The sequence below is a fragment of the Danio rerio genome, chromosome 10, assembly GCF_052040795.2.
Source record: "Danio rerio strain M-AB ecotype USA chromosome 10, GRCz13ab, whole genome shotgun sequence".
NCBI lineage: Eukaryota > Metazoa > Chordata > Actinopteri > Cypriniformes > Danionidae > Danio > Danio rerio.
Genome location: NC_141030.1, coordinates 31282614 through 31304739, shown reverse-complemented (window position 1 = coordinate 31304739; position 22126 = coordinate 31282614). Strand labels below are relative to the sequence as shown.

Here is a 22126-nt window from a genome sequence, read left to right as displayed (position 1 = left end):
TTATAAGCAATTCAAGCAGGTCTGGACTCTGGAGTTAATTGAGGCATATAGCTCTGCTAAAACATACTGGGTTATATTGTATTTTATGTCTTAGTGTAATGTGATAAAGTAATATTCTTAGACCTCCTTAACTGAATTTAGCTTTAACATTGCAGTTTTATATGAAGCTTTGTTTTTAAAGGCAGTAAAAGCACTGCAATAGGCAGTACAGCATAGGTTGGGGATCAAACATAAAAGCCATGAATAATTATTCATATCATTTTGTACTCATCAGTTATAAAGCTATTACATTTTTAATAATTACCCCCAGAGCCCTTTTTGAGTTTTCCCGTATTTCTCATTCTGATATTGAAAAACTGGTTGAAGCCAGCTGTTGGAAAAGTGTTTTATCCCATGGAATTAAATGACTATTATAATCATGTTAATTGCCTTTGCTAAATCCAGACGTTGCTCTCGAACCAATTGATTCTTTTGTCTTGCGTGAATTTAATTAAAAGACTTTGCCCTCTCATAACATAAAAGCAACTATCACGAAGCAACCTGTTGTGCCGTCTTTGATGTGTTCTTGAGGCTCTCTTTGATGCTTCTCGTCTTGCGGTGTGATCATATTGCTTAGAACTGCAGACGAGCACTTTGCTAATCATTTAGTACACAAAACAACCACACTCCAGAATCTCTAGTCTGCACATTGTTCAGATTTACAATCCATAGAACAACATCATGCAGGTCATATAGCATTTTCATTTTTGGATCATTTTGGATTATTCATTTTGAACTGCAACACCTGTCACTTAGCCTTCATTTACATTGTTTTATAGTAATAAAAAACATTTAGTTCTGTTAGAGAAAAGACACTACAAAATAAAACTGAATAGATTTCAGATTTCATTTATTGAGAGCAAGTGTGTACTCACTCTAGTTTGCTAGGGCTCTTTTGACCTCCATATCCCCATTCAATTTATTAGTGCTCCGTATTGAGCTCAGGCTCGCATGTCATGAGCTGGATTAGCATCTATGTAAAGGGATGAATAGGGATGAACCGATACCACTTTTTTTACGAACCAATATGAGTACAAGTATTAAATTTGTGTACTCACTGATACAGAGTACCGATTCCGATACTTCTTGGATTTGGTTTCGATGAAAGTACAATTAATTTGGAAGAAGGTTTTATTTATTTATTTATTTATTTATTTATTTATTTATTTATTTATTTATTTATAAAATATGCACTCATTGTTTATAACCCTGTAAATCCATAGACCTTATCGATTACCGATTAAGCATAGGTATTTAAAGGATAAGTTATCCTTGTGCTGACATGCATCCACAACTTCACACATTACATAATCAAGTGTGGAGTGTATGTTAACTTAAGGAGTCACTTTTTTGACATTGCATAAGCATGAAACACATGAGTCCTGCTGTTAATCTGCGGGTCAGGTCATCAAAAAGTAGGCTACTGTAGTTAGTTGGGGTTGGGTCACAGGTGGATAAGATCAATAGTTGGTTATGCAAACTTTGACTACTTTCTCTAAAATATTAAAATAATTTTATTTTGACAGACATCACAAATACATATACTCTCATTTTAAAAAATTGCACGACCATCTTCCCACACTGTTTCTGAGTTTTTCTTGCGAGTTTGTTCCTCTGAGGTTATCTGGGAATACTTTCAGTGCTGCGAATAGGGGATTGAATCTGAAACTGGCGCAAACTGGGGATTGAATCTGGCACAATGAATCATTTTTTATGTCACTACACAGTGAAAACAGTTTAGTATAGGCTTTTCTGAAAAGATGAATATTACACTTTATTTATAGTTGTGTTATTATTTTATTTACCAAACCAGTTTGTGTGTTGGTGCTGAAGCATTTTTAGCATACTTGTTTTGAAGCACTTCACCTCTGTTATTTGTTGTTCTTGTTTATTTTGTAGATAACTGAACAGCAAAACAAATTGAAATTAAGATACAAATTGTACCAAACAAAATTTGTTTTAAAAAAGATAATTTTTCTATGAAAATATAAGAAGTGTATATTTTTGTTCAAGTCCGTGTTACACATCTGTGCGGGTGGATGGCTTTGTAAAATTAAGGATTTATTTAATGAGCCACTGTAAATTGTTGTATCACAAACCTCTGTCATATTGGCATATTTGCTATATTAGTAATATAAGTCATTATTGTAAGTAATATGTCAATATAAGTCAATTGATTTCATTGTAAAACCAGGGTCACACTAGATTTTGTGCTTGCGAAATTCTGTCTCACTGCATTGAGATAAAAAAAAAATCGCTGATGAAGCAAGTTATTGCTCCATATTTTAAATTTGTATACAGAGAGCATCACGCTTTGATCTTCGATTGGTCTCACACAATCACGGTATATGATTTCGCAGGTCAGAGTTTACCAAAATTGAACGTTCGAATTAAGTAATGTGAAACTTGTCACATGAGCTTGCGTTTCCGGTCTGCCACAGTCACATGCTTATGAATGAACTGCGTCTATGGGATAAAAAGTGCAGTGTGACTGCGGCTTAAGAATTGTGATGTATACATTCCTGAAACAAGACTCAGGAAAATATCTGAGGTGTTTAGGAGAGTTCACAAACTTAAACCTTTTAAAGAATAAAAATTTTTTTCCATGCGCTTTGTTATTCTGACTTTTTACATCCTGCTTAATCAACATTACCAGCCTGATCTCACAAGGAAACGTAAGTATTTTACGTTTTGTCAGTGGCAGAGTTCATTCATACGACAATGTACGAATTTAAAAAGGAGGCGTGGCACCCAACCCCACTCCTAACCCCAACAGTCATTGGGTGATAAGCAAATCGTTTCAAATTGTATGAATTAGATTGTACGAATTCATACGAATAAGCCACTAAATCAAAAAGTTACGAATTGCCGTGAGATTGCGTTGACATTACAGACTAAAAGAAGTTGAAATATTTTGTGATATAGATCCTCTGTGCCATTATTGTCACAGTCTAAAAAAATACTGAGTTGTTTTATCCCAATGTGGGTCAATATGAATAACTGGTGAGTTTGTCAGTATTTGACCCAAAATTGCATTAAAGCAAGCCAGCATTTTATAAATGAGTAGTTGCAGCATGAGCTCTGCTATTCGTTAAAATGTCAAATGATTAAAACAATCTCCTAATTTCATCACCCTTGGCACGAACAGGTCTCAAATGTTCTAAATGAGGATTCTAGGTTGAAATGCTTCTATTATACGGCCCTTGGAGATCATTCTTCAAACGCTGGTTCTAAAATGTTCCCTGTTCTAGAATATGAAAAAAAAGAACACAGTTTAGCCCAGATCTCTGCTATTAAGGGAACGGCTTTGTTACAGTGATTCTGTACAAACTGGCCAAGCGTGAATGACCTAGTTCCCCCCCATGGACACAGACTGCTTCATTCGTTCATTCGTCTATTCGTTCCCCCGTTGCTCCCTCCATCTGTCAGCGATTGAGCTCCATTACTTGGACGGAAGGAGGCAGAGGCTTCAAAGCACAAGCTCCTCTCTCTTCCTGTCATGGTGATTGATTTCAGAACAAGATGTTTGCCTTTCATGCCGTCCATGCATGACCTCTTCGGTCCGTATGGGGTCTTCATTTCCCCTTCTCTCTGAGGATTCACACTCTTAGATAGGGCTGGCCTTTAATTAGATACAATCTTAAACCAGCTCTTATCGTTCGTCGAATTGCTTATTGAGTCGAGCTAATGAAATATTCTCTTTGATGAGCGCTGCTTGGTGGAGGGTGCTTGACCTTTGTTGTGTTAGAGTTGATGTCTTTTAACCTGCGTCTGAAGGCCATCGGTTTGATTCCCCCCTGCTGTTACTAAAGCTGTAAATCACAAGAGGCCATGGTAAAATATCTGTAATGCACAGCCATGAGTGCCTAAAGGTTGTTGTTGTTTTTAAACTTCACTCTTGAGATCCCTTTTTTTTGGTTCTTTGATATAAATAAATTGAAATAAAGCTGCATTTATTCAAAAGTTGTGTAATATTGTAAATGCATATTGTTGTTGCTTTGATAAAGGGTTTTAACCATTTCATCCAGGGCCAGACTGAATCTGCGGATATTATTTACTATTTTTAAACAGAATAAAAAATCTGAGGATTCATGCAGAATGATTTTAAGAGTTAAAGACTTAAAACTTGAAACATAAAATGAAAAATGTGTAATATTTTAACTAAGGTTTACAACACAAATTCATTCTCATTTCAACTCTCAACTCGTTTACTCAATTTATCTACTAATAGAAAGAGAATAATAATTTACACACTGTATTGTAAATAAATCTTATAAACTTTTCCATAATAATTAATTAAATTACTGAAGTTACCAAAAAGGTATCATGTGTGAACAGGCCTTTTTAAAAAAAAGAGCGCGTTCACGTTTAGACATCTACTCTGACCAATCAGACTCATTCACATCCGTTTATGAAAATAAACAGCTTAAATTCCTTCTCCAGACACATTCAGCTGCTGCTTGATAGTCAGTTAACGTTTTTATGTTTCTGCTAACTGTGGAAAAAATTATCGTTTACCTGCTAGTTCTGCGTTCAGCTGCATGACAAGCGTGCATGTGAAGGAGCGCTCCTGTCAGTCAGATTTGAGTAGCACTCATCACTCAGTTTTTTGTTTTAAAAAGTGTCTCAAGCTGCAGCACAAACTGAAATGTACAATGTGCGAAAGTGTTTCTCCATATCTTTTTATCGATGGTGTTCACAATATCCATCAGAGTTTGTAATTTTGTCAAAAGTTTTTTGTCAAAAGTTTTGTCAAAGCTGTATTTAGCTGCAATTAGTGCTTCCACCGGATGGTAATGTCAGCAGTTTTTTTTTTAGTTATTTGGTCAGTCTATGGGACAAAAGCAGCTACAGGAATGCTAAAGTTTTAAATAAAAGCAAAACCATGAAGAATAAGACGGACCCGCTTCATTTTTAATACAAGCACTTAGTGATATCAGAATTTAATGGTATTTCAGAATGTGTGATAATACATGTGTGAATGGTCCTTTCTGGAAAAATTCCAAAACGTTCTTGCCTGTGTGAACAGTACATATTTGAATATACCGATAAAGTTGCTTCCAGTTGGCGCAATAGCCTAGTGGTTAGCGCGCCGACATATGGTGCAGTAGCATGTCAGGGCGTCCTGAGTACGAATCCTGGCTCGAGGACATTTGCCTACCCTACCCCCCTCTCTCCCACTTCACTTCCTGTCTCAATACTGTCCTATCTAATAAAGGCAAAAAGGCCAAAAATAAATTTAAAATAATAAATAAATAAATAAAAAAGTTGCTTCTGGTATCACTGCATTAAAGGGGCTAATGATGGACTATAAGAAATCTGTGAAAGTCTGTGAATGGTTAAAATACACATTAAAATTTTCAAAAATGCATTTAAAAAATGTAAATAATCAGAAAAACACCCTTGACTCACTCTTTTAAGGTTAAATAGAAAAAAACACTTTACACTATATTCAGTTGAAGTAAGGATTATTAGCTTTCCTGTTAGTTTTAAATTCTTTACATTTCAAACATCATAGTTTTAATGTCTAATAGCTAATTTTCTATCTTTTTCATAATGAAAGTACATGATATTTTACTTTTAAGATACTAGTATTCAGTTTATAAGTGCAATTTAAAGCCTTATCTAGGTTAATAAGGCAAGTTAGGGTAATTAGGTAAGTCATTGTATAACAGTGGTTTGTTCTGTAGCCAGTTGAAAACAAATGCTTAAGGGGGCCAATAATATTGACCTAAAATGTTTTTTAAAAAATGTAAAACTTTTTAAATTAAATAAAATAATTAAATTAAATAAATAAAAATAAAACAAAACAAATAAGATTTCTCTGGAGAAAAAAAATGTTATAGAAAATACTGTGAAATTTTTTTTAATCAATTAAATATCACTTGAGAAATATTTGAAAAGATTAAATAGAAGAAGGCGTCCTGGTTATGTTCACAGGGGTTCAGGTGATCTAGGAAGAGATGGGTTTTTAGTAGTGTTGTATTGTAACAAAAATCTCACGGCTCGGATCCCACAGCAGTTTTTGAGTCACACTTCTGACCATTTTTCGAATCAACAAAAAAGGCAGGAGATAAGTGTCATTTGCTTTCCATTTATACAAAAAAAAAAAACACCAAATGTAACTTAGAACCTGTAATTTTAATAAAAATAAAAATCAAGAAGAACCTGAAAAAAATGAAAAATATTTAATATGAAAAGTGATCTTTGCTACTGTTGCTGATAATGCTAAAGATAGAATTCTAACATCTTGTACAACAGATCATATTTATTTTTTATTTTTCAATTCATCTTCTTGTTTTATTATAGGTGGATTATTTTTGAAAACCTATTAAGTCACATCATTTTGATTGGTTGTCATCATAGCAGTGAATCAGCATTCCGTGTGGGAATGGGAAGATCATTCCACCAGCTCGGAACATTAAATGAAAAGGTTTTGGAAAGTGACTTTTAGCCTCTGCGATGGAGCCACGAGGCAGCACAAGAGTATTAAATATTGCACAGGGGGACTAATACTTTTGCCCTCAATTGTATATTTTCTGAAAACAATTCTTATTCTTATCTTGCACCTTTTTTGCACTGGACTATACAATTATTTTCCTGAGTAACTTGCTGAAACTCTCATGTAAAGATGGATGAACGTGGTGTTTAGCCATTTGTATGGAGCGCACAACATGAGTCCATCTCTCTCCCCACTCATTTCATCTACTTCACCCCCTCCATCCATCTTTGTAATGGAACTAAATTGCTGTGTTATGTTTTCCAAATCGGTACTTGCTTGGTCACAAAAAGCCTATTGCTTCTTCCTCGTCTCAAAGCAACACTTTATGTTGTGTGCTTTCCTGTTAGTGCCATTTTTTCTTTCTCTTTTTTCTCCACTAAAGAAGTAATATCTTCCCCCAGGGCCACAGATAAGACTAATAAAACAGAGAGGCCATGGACAGAATCTCTCTCTCCATCTCACAAAAGCCTGTGTAGTTACGCTTGGCAGGGGAACTGATCCCTGGAGTGGCTCCGCTGTAGAACAGGCCTGTAATCACGGATCGGGATCGAAGTGCAGGTCTCCCAAGCTCTTCTCTTTCTGCGTCTCTCATTTACTGCTGGCTGAAGGGAGAAGGAGTTTTTCTGTTTGCTTGGTCAGCATTTGGAGGATAGTGTGTGTGTGTTTGTGTGCTCACAGAGTCCTTGTGTGTGTGACTAATGAATTTTAGCAGCAAAAGGATTAGAAGGTTAGGTCAGGACTGTGTATATATTTATATATAATAGTATAGTTCTGTGAAATGAAAGATAAAAGTGACGACTTGACAGTTAGGTTGCAATTTGGCACCTGCTTTTACAAATTATTTTCTTTGATTATTCAACACATAAATATTAAATTGAATAATAAATTATAAAGAGTAATTATAGATTGCAAAATTTAGCGTTTTATTTAGCGTTTTTAAATTTAGCAGTTTTTTTAAGCATGACAGTAAAACACGAATGCGGTTATGAATATATTAAAACGTGCTTGTTTGATTGTAAAAATTCGTAATAATGACAAAATATACCAATTTGTGGATCTCCTTACTTCCGGGTGCAGCTGTGGCTGGTGTAGACAGTGCTGGGAAATTTTCTTACCCCTTGGTTTCGAGTGTGGTCCTGAAAAATCTTCATTCGAAGGGCTATTCACCCCTTGCCTTAGCCATACGCCTTCAAGCTAAAGAGAATTGGAACACCCCTTCCCCTTGACGGGAACGCGCAAAATGAGAGGTAGGAGTAAGGGGAAGGGCTAAGGGGTAGAATTGGGATTGGGCCTTGATTTGGCCATTCCATCATAGAAGGAGAATTGTAGGGAAGGTTGGGATAATACCCTTAATACACATTGGCATTTTTAATTCAGCGTAACCTTTCATTCGTTTTTTTAAATTTTATTTTAAGCTACAAAAATTAACTTTGATTAAATATTTCAATTATATGTTGTAAATTATTATAATTTTTTGTAATGAACATCCTGTTGCTCAGCAGATACAAAAACAACTCAGAAATCCCCAGTGAGTAAATCAAGGCAAAGGGAAGAAAGATGGAGTTTGACTAGCGTATTCAGTATTAAACTCCATTGTGTCATTGTTTAAAGTAAATTCATATATTCTCATTATGATAGGTTAATTATAAAGTATTATATATATATATATATATATATATATATATATATATATATATATATATATATATATATATATATATATATAATACATTACTTAATCTGTATTAATTTTAAAAATTTATTTAAGACAAATAAGCACAGCATTTAATTAGATAATCAATGAATCCAAACTTTTTAATACAATTACAATTTTTAATGTTGTGTATGTTTTTGAAAACATATTGTCACAGTTACCAGCTAGAGTGCCCCCCAAACACTAAATGACATTCCACATCTCACATCTGTCACTCACCCTGACCTAATATCCCTGAATCTCTTGCACCCTACACCTGAAGTCTCTTGAACTTGATTATAAGACACCTGCAGCTAATTTACACTCTCATAAAAGCCTCACTTTCACAGATTCAGGACTGAGTATTGTTTACCTGTTGTATATATTGCTAGTGTTTCTCTGTTCTTTGTTTTGCCATGCCCTGTTTTTTGATCCTGGACTGTTTCTGTATTATGATCGTTTGCTGCCTGTCCTGACCTTTTGCCTGCCCTTTGGATCACCCCTGACCACTGCTGTCTGTGCGTGTTTTGACCCCTACCTTGACCATCAATTACAATAAACACTGCACTTGGATCTCAGCCTTTGTTGTCATGTCCCTTACACATACCTGTATGTTATGTTTTATGTTTTGTTAAGCATTATAACCTAATTGCTTTAAAACATAATTTTGTTTTCATTCATTTTAACCATGCAATTATATTCATTAGTTAACTACATAACACACAAAAATACTATTAATTAATGATAACTATAAGAATGATTACAGTTACATTACTGTAATTATATTGTTTATTAATATGCTGTTGTTTAACTAATTGATCTTACTGTAAAATATTCCCAACGTGTGCAGATTATGTGATTTTAATTTTATATAAAAATGACATTATGTATTAAAAATGTGCATTCAAAATATCCTAGGCTCATACATGTGTAAGTTCTTGTTTGTGCGTTTGGATCTCTGTCTGTCTGTTGTCTGACTGTGTCTTTCATTCTGTTCAGACATCATTACATTTTTGTGGTAAAGGAGATGAAAGATAAAAACCTGTGTAGACAGTAAAAACCTGCTTTGCACTTGAAAGCCCTGGCTTTTGAGTGATGTGTGTATGTGTGTGAGAGAGAGAGTGTGCAAGTGTTTTTAAGTCCCCACAGCTAAAGAAGAACTTCTAGAAAGCAAGGCAGCAAAGTGAACTCCAGGGAGCTTGTGTGTTTATGTGTGTTTGTGGGTGGATGTAGAGCTGTTCTCTATCCAGAGTTTACCTCGCTAAACCTCATAGGAGATGGATAAAAAAAAAATATATATATATATTTATGCATAAATGAAGCAAATAAAACATTTTTTGTTTCTGAAATGGAAGCCTCTTGTAGTTCTGACACTGAATTTGAAAGTAAAATTTTGGATTCTTTGAAGTAATTTTTTTCTGTCATTTGAAATAAACATTTTGTACTCTTAGAATGTGCTATTGTAAGATAAATGAAAAAAAGTTTGAACTAAGAGAGCGTTTACACACTTTCTAACTCAAAACTAAAAAGTTTGTATTTGCTTTAGTTAGGGCTGCATGATATTGGAAAAATCTGATATTTTGATATTTTATTGTCTTGCGATAAATATTGCATTATAAATAGAGCTTCACAAGATAGTTGAATAGCTCTATTTGATGTTTTTCTGGGGAGTCTAACAGCATTCAGGTCAAGAAATTGAATAATCAAATTAAAAAAAAAAATCTTATTTACTTTGTCTAATTTCTAGTCCAGATATCAAAAAATAATTCCTAAATCAAGTAAAAATATTGTTTTCTTTTAGAATTCAGATGAAATAAAGCTAAATTAAACGTTTTCCCTAAAAACCAGAAAGGTTATGGGGTGAGTTGCTCAGTGGGGTAAGTGATAAAATACAGTTCTGTAGGTACTGGTCAACTATAATCCAGACTTCACATTGCATATCTTTGCGATGTGACAATTACGGATGCGCACATTATATCGATATCGATGCTGATATATTGTGCAGCCCTAGCTTTAACCCATTATTTACATGACTACTGCATTTTGTGGGACTGAAAATGCTAACTTTTAAAAATGTGTTTGTGGATCCATTTGAAAACAGTGTTGTCTGTGCTCAGGACAATAAAAAGGTGTTTTTCTATACACTAATATAGACCTTTTAATTAATTTATTTGCTTTTTTCAGGGCCCAAAACAATGTTTGTTGTGGAAATGTGCAACTGACACTGTTGAAAATGGAAAACATATTAACTAAGACAATATGAGCAAATATACAGCACTTTATACATACAATTTAACATTGAATGAAACATTTTTTATTTAGCTTTATTTAGCTTAGATTTTTTTAGATAAAAAAATAATAGTTAAAATAAGCTACATGAAACCACATTACAACAACAAATTATAAAAACAATAAAAAACTCATGAAAACATTCAAATTAAACAATAGAACAAAGAGAAGTAGAAATCAATATTCTATCTTTTTCAAAAGATTTATTTTCTGCCTTTTTGCCTTTATTAGATAGGACATTAGTTAGACAGGAAGCAAAGTGGGAGAGAGAGAGGGGTAGGGTCAGGAAATGTCCTCGAGCCAGGATTTGAACTTAGGACACTCTAAAGTGCTACCGCACCATATGCCAGTGCGCTAACCAGGCTATTGCGCCGACTGTTTTTGTAATTTTTTTGTATATTTCCAAACTACTCTGAGAAAAAAAAAAATCTAAATCATAGTTTTACAAGAAAAAACTATTTCAGTTTTAAGAATTTCATGTTTAAATCAGTGTTACTTGCTCCTTGTTTTTTAAAAACAAAAAGAAGAAATTTTTCATTTTTTGGTTCAACCCTTTTGCGTAAACCTACCCTAAAACGCACCAAAAGACAAAAACAACTTTTAGAATAGAAAACAGAGGTCTTTACCAAGAATTGACTTTTTTGCCAGGGATATATTAGGCAAGTATAGATGAGCAAACCCAATCAAACATATCGTCAGATGTTTTCCCAAAGCGAACGTCTAAAATTTCCTCTGCCAGCTTTAGAGCATCACATGTTGTTACACTTAATTCACACTGAAGGATCCACATTAGGGCCAGATGTGCTCGCAGATGGATTAATGAAGTTTGCCATGTTGTTGAAAGATCATTGTAGTTCCTGCAGAAGAAAAGTCCTGAGAATTAAGCCCATCCGTTGAATTATGTGTCCCAGACCCACCCTGGCTGTAGTTCAGCACATACTGCAGCGCTAGTGATCATGGAAGTGATTGCTGCGGAAAAGCCATTCAAGTTCACGCTCAGTATACTTGACAAACTCACTTTCCATATCCTCAATAAGCTCTTTTCTGTCGTTCCAGAAAGTTTCCAGCCTTTCCAAATATCCACCAGCCTCTGAAGGCTCATACAGCATTGACCATTGTACTTTCTTTTGCAACCCAGACTTATTGTAAATGGATCCCTTAACCCAGTGTTTCTCAACCACGTTTCTGGAGGACCACTAGCACTGCATGTTTTGTATGTTTCCTTTGTCTGTCACACCTATTACAGGTCTTTCTCTGCTAATGAGCTGATGATCTGAATCAGGTGTGTTTGGTTAAGAAGACACAGTAAATGTGCAGAGCTGGTGGTCCTCTAGGAACGTGGTTGAGAAACACTGCCTTAGCCTACTTTTTTTTTTTTTTGCAAATCCTAAAATACTGCGCTCCTGATATGTTTTGTTGCATATATAAGATGACAGATCAACTAGAGTGAGCTGTCTACATTTTTGAGAATCTGAAATACATTACTCAGGGGTCATTCACACCGAATGCGTCTTTGCTTTTAAAAATGCAACACAGGAGTAAGTTTTAAAAAAGGTCCACATGATGCGATATTAAGAATGTGATGTAATAACGACAATAATGGGACAATAACCCATTACAAATAGGAAAACAATATGTTATGATAAACACATGAAGATACATTGTATAACTCAAGATTACTGGACTAAGCCACAACGAGCGCCTCCTCCGCCATGATATAATGGTCGTCAACTTTCAACTATAAATAGAAGCTTGCATCGGTTGCCCCTCCTTCAATCTCATCTTTGTGAAAGTTAAAGATCTTACTGTTTATCACAGAGTCTAAAAAGACACAAGACGCAAATATAATGGTTAAACATGTCCTCCAAGCGTGTGTTCATATTGAAAAAACAATAGAGTATTGTATTGCAAATTTATCCTTTATTTGTTGATAAATATGTCCTTGTAAATATCATTAGTGTGAAAAGGAACAAAAGTTGTTGTCGCTAATTTGAATCTTCAATCATGAATCGTCAATTTGCAGTTTCACAAAAATGTTGGCTAAAGCACATGTTTCTAATGAGCCTTTTTTTTTCTTTTGAAATTAAAAAAAAAAAAAAAATAGGATAAGAGGCTTATTCATGACCATTTCAGTTTGTATTGCCAGAACTGTTGATACAAGGCAGGATAGATCCATGCTTTCATGACGTTGACGCCAAATTCTGACCCTACCATCCAAATGTTGCAGCAGAAATCGAGACTCATCAGACCTCATAAGTGTTTTGTTTGAGTTACTGTTGCCTTTCTTCTGCTCGAACCAGTCTGACTATTCTCCTCTGACCTCCTCTGATCAAAAAGCATTTGCACCCACAGAACTGCCGCTCACTGGATATTTTCTCTATTTCAGATCATTACCTGTAAAACCTAGAGATGATTGTGCGTGAAAATCCCAGTAGATCAGCAGTTTCTAAAATACTCACACCAGCCCATCTGGCACCAACAACTCTCCCACATTCAAAGTCACTTAAATCACCTTTCTTCCCCATTCTGATGCTTGCTTTGATTTGCAGCTGATCGTCTTGACCATGTCGACATGCCTAAATGCATTAAGTTACTGCCATGTGATCGGCTGATTAGAAATTTTCAAATAACAAGAAATTGGACAGGTATACCTAATAAAGTGGCCAGTGAATATACACTGTATGTTCATACATAAAATATACCTAATATATTTAAACATATGTGTACATATGTATATTTTTAATTCCAATAGCTGAAAAAAATATATGTAAATTAAATTTTTTGCAAGATTTTGAAAGCTGTTGCATATATGACATATTTTACAGATGTGAAATCCAAATATGAGCTGGAATGTCATATATGTAATTTGCATATCATATTTTTATATGCATCAGTCGGATCATCTGCCCACTTGTGCATCCCATGCCTACATACTGCTTCCTTTCAAAGATAACAAGCAGTAAGTCTGAACATCTCTTCAGTCTGGATATGGTAGAAGGACAGCTTCTCGTCTGCCGCAGCTGAAAGGAATCAACCGCAGCTTGAGTCTGAATGATTGTGATTGCTGAATAGAGAGATATGGCATAAATAGAGGTTGTCCCTCAGAGTGCTCTGTCAGAGCTGAAGACTTGATGGCTGGTTATCAGCCTGTCGTATCTCGCAGTCCTGACATGCTCCGTCTGCTCAGCTGAGAGCTCTTTTCATGTCTCTGACTGACTTCAAGTACACGAACAAGGCTATTAAACATGTAACGTCTCTGAAGCATGTAATCTGATTTACTACATAAGTTTAACATGATGGATCAGCCCCGCAGGCGGATGAGGGCCAACGGCGCACACACATATAGACACACACACACACACACGCACGCACGCGCACACACACACACACAAAGTAGAAGGTTTCTCTATGCATCAGATTCCTGAAAACACATGTATTCTCATTTGGCTTGAATGCCCTGGAGGCTTGAAGTGATGCAAAATAAACACAGGATTTTGTATATAAGCAATGTTCACTAGTGTTTAAATTTGCTTGACTGTTCTACACACACTGATCAAACGGAGGGCTTTTAAAAACTGCTGTCTAATCCAGAGAAATGTTCATTTGAGCAATTCTTTTTTTTAATCACACGCCAACATTGTTTTACTCGCACACACACAGAGCTTAAATGAAGAGCATAAAAGGAGCTGTCATTTAAGAAAAATAGCACAGCGCTTGAAAATGAGATAAAAAGGACAGTCTTTTACATCTCCGAAGTTAGATATGAAGAACTCGGCCCTTCAGAGAGACTTATGATCATTAGTTTTACATTGAAATCGCACTTTGCTGTCCATTATTTGGGGGGAGTTGATCTGTTCACTTATGTGCAGTCCTAAAAGCATAGGTTCCTTATTAGCATTGAAGAACATTTATCAGGGGTGGCACGGTGGCTCAGTGGTTTGCACTGTCCCCTCACAACAAGAAGGTCACTGGTTTGAGTCCCTGCTGGACTAGTTGGCATTTCTGTGTGGAGTTTGCCTTTTCTCCCTGTGTTGGCCTGGGTTTCCTTCGGGTGCTCCGGGTTTCCCACTGTCCAAAGACATATGCTATAGGTGAATTGAATAAACTAAATTGGCCTTCAAGAGTTCACACTTAGCTGATGATTGATTATAAAGCGTGCTTGGCAGGGAGAGAGTCCTGAGCTGATAAGATCCTCGAGCCAAGGGCTCCCTCCTGTTGCAGGGCGAGAGGGGAGTTTGAGCTCAGGTAGATCTCGAAAACTCACCTGCTGTAGAAGCTAATGAACGGATAGGGATTGCTTTTAAGATATAAGTGCTTACTAGGAGCACATTTGTGATGCCGTTTTGGACGGTGAGGGGAAACTCATGTTAGAACGGGGAGAACGTAAACTCACACAGAAACCTAGACTGGCTTAATAAGGACCAGTGATGTTCTTGCTAAGAGGTGACAGTGCTAACCACCGGGCCACCGTGCCACTTATCTAAGAAAAGAGGAGTAGTAGGGGTGTAAGGGGGGATTCTTCAAAACGAAGATGGCTGTGATATAAAATGTAGGGTATTTATAGTGACTAAGGAATCGTCTGATTGGTGAATCATGAATTGGCTAATGCATGGCAAGCTGTGTTCAATCATAAGCACGTGATCCTCTCGAATTTTGTTTATAAATAATCCCCACGTAGTGTATGAGTGTGTGTGAAAAAAGTTTATGGGTATTTCCAAGTAATGGGTTGTGGCTGGAAGGGCATTCGCTGCATAAATGTATTCTGGAATAGTTGGCGGTTTTTTCCACTTTGGCGACCTCTGAAATAGAGACTATTTCAGAGCCGAAGGAAAATAAATTAATGAATGAACGAATGAATGAATGAACCTTTATAGAATATAGAACTGTTTCATTACACAAAAGGTTGTTTATAGAGGGAAGAGACTGTCAAGGGAAGGTTTCAGTGTCAGAGAGCTCCCTCATCCTCCATAGGCAGCAAGGTTTGCCTTGTTTAAAGTCAAGAAAAATAGCAAAAAACATCCACAAAAAAGACTATATGCCTTCATTGATTCAATCAAATTGTTATCAAGCTACAAAATACTTTTGTACACACATAAAACATTAAATTATTATTTATTGAACAGTTTCTTCTTCCTAGTGTCAGTTTATGCTACAAATGCAAGACATTAAGTGCAGTATATTAGAAAATATCAATGATTTTATTTACTTGTTTAAATTTTCAAACTAAATGAATTAAATCAATGACTTGCTTCTGATGACGTGTTTCATTACTGAATGAATCAACATTCATGAAAGAATCGCTTGAATTATTGAATAATAAACTTGTCATTTGGCAGTTGAAATGTTACAAAAAGTTACATGTTACTTGTCACTATCATTGTTACAGTCTCAAATGTATGGTTCATCCAAAAATGAAAAATACATTTTTGTTTGAATTTCTTTCTTCTGTTGGACACAAAAGACGATATTTTGAAGAAAGCTGTGAACTTGTAACCATTGACATGCATAGTGTTTTGCTACTATGGAACTTGAAGGTCATGGGCATCCAGCTTTCTTCAAAACATTTATTGTGTTCAACAGAAGAAACAAACTCATAAAGGTATGGAACCACTTGAGGGTGAGTAAATAAATAGTGAGTATATTGTCATTTTTCGCCAAACTATTCTTTTAACTATACATGGTTTTTGCTACATTCATACCTCCATGAAGGAGCCACACCAAAATCCATTCCCGCCATGGCTACATTACAGCTTCTCATTTAAAACATTCAGTTGTTGCTCTTTTTACATTTTTTTATTGTGGTTATAATCGCTCCAAACTGTATTAAAATGTAAGTGAATTATAATAGAGCAACCTTTTCTGTGGTGACTGACTGACTGACTGACTGACTGACAGGGCTGTGCGATGTGTGAGGCCAGAAAACACAATGTAGCTTTCAGATATGATGAACACAGTTTCAATAGTTGTACTTTATTTAAAAATAAAGGTCCATGGTTCTGCACACAATTACTTTATCTGCCACTCTGTAGGTCTATTGCAGACATTTATAAATCTTCCTAGCAAATCTAATAAATGTTGGAGATACTCGTTACATAAATGCACTAAATCGCACTTCAGCAGCGTTTATTTGAGAGAGCACAAGAAGATCTGCGCTTAAGCAGCGTATATTTGAGGGCGTGCAAGAAGTTTTGTGCATGAACAGAGGAAATTGTTGCTCAAGCAGAGATTTGCATATTAGTATTACATGAACGCAATCTCGACGTGTAATACTGTGCTCACGACAGTTGTCATTGAAATAATTCTATTGGTAGTTGGAAGATCTGTGTTAAAGTCCTGCCACCACAGCTGGAAAAAAATCTTGGAGGAAACACTGCTGCATAATTTATATAATCTTATAATATATAATCTTTTAAGCTACTTTCATAAAGTGATTTATACAATTTTGACATACGTGTTTATTTCTGAACTTTAAACTTTTATAGTACTTCTAGTGACACTTTGACATTTTTGGCAACACAGAAATAATGATAATTGTTTTGTTAATCAAACTGACTCTGTTTCATAACTATTCATGACATTGATATCTTAGGAATAAGGGTAAACTCAGATCTGAATGTTCTGCTGAATCTTCCTATAGGGCTGGGCTGATAATCGATATTATATCGAATCGCAAAAAAGAATTATGTTAATAACAATGATAAGCTCTAGACTTTTTACTCTATATTGATCTAAGAGCCAGTCACACAGCAGAAATGTGCAACAATGGAAATCCAGAAGTGTGTTAATAATGGAGATGCAGAGATATATTCGCATATCGAAAATAGGTTATTTAATTGAGCCTCTAATTTTTGCAACTTCAGTCATTGTTTGGAATACTCTTTAAAATATGGAAGCATTAACAACTCATATCAAAATAGTTTTCATTTAATATGGAAAATACGTAATCGAGATTTCGTTTTTGCCATATCACCCAGCCCTATCTTCCTACTTGTATTACATTCTGTTTTCTGAATCCAATTCTCCATTCACACAGGTTTCCACATCTTTTTGTTGTTTCTACTAGACGTTCCTCCTCTGAACTGTATCGAATATCTCACTTTTCCTTCCTTTGGTGTAGTGTTTTCAGCACGGGAAGTATCTATCTCTCTGCAGTATAATAATGTAATTGATTGGTTCTGTAAGCAGAGATATGTGGAGATACACAGCTCCCCTGCAGAGACGGGCTTTGTCATATTGAATATTGATCTTCCTGTCTGGAGAGCTAGGAGAAAGTTGTGTGTCAGACCCGAGCGCTGCTCTTCTGCTTCCACTGCTGTACTTCAGACTCCTTTTATCATAAGGTTTCTGTGGGGTAAAGATTATTTTATTTAGCAGCTTGGCAGAACAGTGTTTGCTGGAGGTAGACAAGTGTGCACTGCTTAGAGTGTATAATAAGTTTTAACACAAATGTTACATTGAGGCTGTGAGGGTTTTAATGATGTTTCCTTACAGTCCTCAAAGACTGTATCTTCTGCTTAACACACTATAGAAAGCCATTTTAACATTTCATTTATAAAACAAACTAGTATATTGTTATACTTTTTGTACTTTTTGATACTAGCAGTTAGCATCAAGTCATTAGATACTAATTAAACTGATACTAGTAATTATTCAGTAGGTACTAGTATGTGATAATTTGATACTAGCACTTATTCAATTCTGTATTTAGATATTTATACCTATTACAGGGTGGCACGGTGGCTCAGAGGTTAGTACTGTTCCCTTACAGCAAGAAGGTTGTGGGGTTTGCATGTTCTCCCTATATCCAAAGACATGCAGTATTGGATTAACTAAATTGGCTGTAGTGTATGAGTGCATGTGTGAGAGTGTATGGGTGTTTCCCAGTACTGGGTTATGGCTTGAAGGGAATATGCTGTCTAAAACATATGCCATAATAGTCTGTGTTTTATTCTGCTGTGGTGAGCCCTGACATACAGTTGAAGTCAGAATTATCAACCCCCCTGAATTTTTAGCCCCGTTTATTTTTTTTTACAATTTCTGTTTCCCAATTTCAGAGAGCAGATTTTTGTCAACACATTTCTTAACATAATAGTTTTAATAGCTTATTTCTAATAACTGATTTATTTTATCTTTGCCATGATGACAGTAAATAATACTTACGATAACATTTTCGAGACACTTCTATACAGCTTAAGTGACAATTAAAGGCTTAACTAGTTTAATTAGGTTAACTAGGCTGGTTAGGGTAATTAGAAAAGTTATTGTACAATGATGGATTGTTCTGTAGACTGTCAAAGAAAAAATATTATCAGACATACTGAGAAAATGTCCTATATTTGGGAAATATTTTAAAAGAAAACAAAAGCAAAGGGGGCTAATAATTCTGACTTCAACTTGATAAGGGACTAAGCTAAGGTAAATTAATAAATAAATAATGCCTATTAAAAATATACTATTTCAATGGTAACTATTGATTTTATTATATTCTTGCTTACGGAAGGTTTTTAAGCCAAAATATGTTGGTAATATCAATAAATGTATCTTCTTTATAACAAGTAGTGCTGGAATCCTCTTTTTTATTATTACTTTTTTTAACAATTGTCCTATAAGGGGATCTGTGATTGAGATGAACTGTTCAGTTTTGACTAATGCAGTTGTGACTAGTACATATTTTTAGATATTTGTCTGTATTCAATGGGTATGATTGTCTGATGAGTGTCTTATCATGTACTAGTACCTAAATAATAGTAGCTGATGAATTAGAACTGGCTAGTGGTTATGGCAAATAAGCATTTCACTGCATAACAGATTGTGTGTGTATGACTGTGTATGTGACAAATACAATTTTAATTTAAGAACCAGGACTAGGATTAGAATAGAAAATATACCAAAAAATATATATACTAGAAGCATGGAAGTAGTATGTTTATTTTTACATTTATTAATTAGCAGACAAATTTACACTCATGAATTAGTTTTTTCTTAAATTGAGTTAAAGGTAGACAATCTTCAGTCTTCAGTGGCGTATATGCACACGGACTTTTAATTTTCAGACAGCCAGCCCAACAGCTTCCATCTTTTCATTACAAAATCGCCACATTTAAGATCTGTTTTCTTTAAAAATAAGTAACCTTTACTGCCTAATAGCTATATGATATAAAGTGGGTCTCTGTCCGGACAGGAAGCACTGCGTTAACTTTCATTTTTCTCTGCCATCTCTTTAAAATATGAACAATGAATTTACTCTAGTTTTTTCAAAGGAGTTTCTGCGCTAGTCTGCTGCAACTCTGCGACGGTGCTAGAGTTTACACAGTCTATCATCTCGTTTTACGCTTTAACAACTAAATGAATGCTTTAGTTTATTTAGCTGGTTGTATTTTAATTAACTTACAATGTTGATGCTGTAAAATTAACCTTATAAAATTTAAATTAGTCACAGAAACCTTTCACCGGAAGTTTATCGTTTATCGAAAAACACTAGCTGGCATATAACCCATTGGTTCCACAACCTACCAGCTCTAGCGCCATTCTCCACTATTTGAAATAGTTTAAAATTTTATTAAAATTTTTATGTACCTTGCTGTACTACGGGGCCAGGTACAGTTTGGCTTCCAACATTCTATTAGATGTCTACTTTTAAGTTCTGCAGAAGAATGAAACTCGCAAAGGTTTGAAAAAACTAAATAATGACTTAATTTCCTTGTATTTTTTCAGATGAACCGTACTATTATTTTGTCATCCAATAAGTGTAATACTCATATATTTTGTCTTCTGCCAGAAGGACATGACACTGAAGCCCCATGAGCGGAGGCAGAACCAGGCAGGACCACTGCGCAAGAAGAAACCTGGCCGAGTGGCTAACGGACTGAGCCTGGATCTACACAAGGACCGGCTCAACCACAGCAACCACCAGCACTCAGACCAGGAAAACAACCCTCGTCTGGCCAGGACACACAGCAAGAAGAAGAAGAAGAAACACCTGCAGAAGAAACACCGACCCGTGAGTCACACTTTATCTCTATTCTGCCTGTGTTCAAATATCACAAATGTTATTACACACAAATAAATCCAAATGGGAGCTTTAATGCAGTTGCTAACTTTGCATATTTATTGCTTATCTTTTTTTAGAGGAATTCTAATGATTTTCCACAATACTGTGCTTGAGCATCAGCATTTGGTTGGAGTAAAACCAGTGTCAGACAGAACAATTAATTTGGATAGGTTTTTATAATTTTTTTTGTTTCATGATTGAAAACCAGTCTATGTCGTGTATATTATCTTGTTTTACAAAGGTTTTTGGAATTATGTTTTTATTATTTTAAGTAATAAGCAGGGCCAGACAGAACCTGCAGACGTTTTAGCAATTTCTGCTGAGAATTTTGTAAAAAATCTGCAGCTTTATGAGGAATGATTTTAGTAGTATCGCAACTAAAAAGGTAATATATGAAATAAAATTAATAACCTTTTATTTAATGTTTACAATGCAAATCCAATTAGCCGCACTTATTTGGTAAACAAAGCAAGTCTCTTACATAATATAACTATTAAAAGATGCAAAATATTAATTTACAAGTGGTATTGTACATAAATCATATGAACATTTTAATATTACTATTATTATTTCATAAAAATATTTGTGAAATTAATTTAAAAATTAAATAAATATAAATTTGCACACAAGTAATTACTTAGACTCAATAATGGGCTAAAAATATTCAGAAATCTGTGGATTTCTGTGCGCACAGATTCCGTGTGGGCCCAGTAATAGTAATTAAATTAAACTAAAATTAAATTAAAATTTTATGTAATTTATTAAAAGCTTTTTTAAAAATCACAATTTCATTTTAGTTCATGTTTTTTTTTCAGATAAATTCAGTGCAATTATATTGGTGTTTGTAATTTAATTTAATTTAATATTTTAAATTTTACACATATGCATTTATTGCATAAACTTCTTTAAGTTTTTGTTACTAGCTAAGATTGTTTTAGTTTTCATTGTTAGTATTTACATTTTATATATTAGTATTATTTATTAGTATTTTTATTCTATAATAAGTTCTGTGCTAATGACCAGGGCCAAAGAGAAAATGTCTGCAGACATTTTTTACTATTTCTGCACAGAATTTAATTTAAAAATCAGTGGATTTATGCAGAATGATTTTGCGAGTATTGTTACTAAAAACTTAAAATATGAAATACTTTTTTTTTAACTTGTATTTGATGTTTACGATGTAAATGCAATTAGATCCACTTATTTGATAAACAAAGCAAGTCTCATATAATATATCTACTGAAAGACTGAAAATATTACTTTACAATCTGTACTGCAAATAAATCAAATGAACATTTGTCTATTAGTCAATAATATTACTGCAATGAATTAAAAACTGAATAAGGTATATGCAAAAGTATGAGGAAGGACTTTTAATTTTGCTGTAACCTGCTTTTGACGAATTGTATGCAATTACAAAATCGCAGCGTTTAAGTTGTGTTTTTTTTTTTAAAATCTTCACTGCCTGATTTATATACGATATATCAATGATGGGTCTCAGATTGTGCAAAAAGCACTGCATTAAATAAAATTTTCTTCTGCCACGTCTTAA

The 22126-nt window shown here is 34.7% G+C and overlaps 1 protein-coding gene across 22 annotated transcripts in view; it reads left to right on the top strand.

Annotated features, from left to right (window-relative positions):
• Positions 1-22126, top strand: part of auts2a (activator of transcription and developmental regulator AUTS2 a) — a 760542-nt gene that overhangs the window by 310476 nt on the left and 427940 nt on the right. For 14 of the 22 annotated variants that reach the window (XM_087270816.1, XM_087270820.1, XM_087270814.1 and 11 more), the window contains one exon: positions 20302-20523. In XM_087270816.1, the coding sequence (XP_087126942.1) occupies positions 20302-20523 (222 nt within the window). The remainder of the gene's footprint in view (positions 1-20301; positions 20524-22126) is intronic. The other 8 variants (XM_087270833.1, XM_087270831.1, XM_087270825.1 and 5 more) reach the window with 1 other exon arrangement.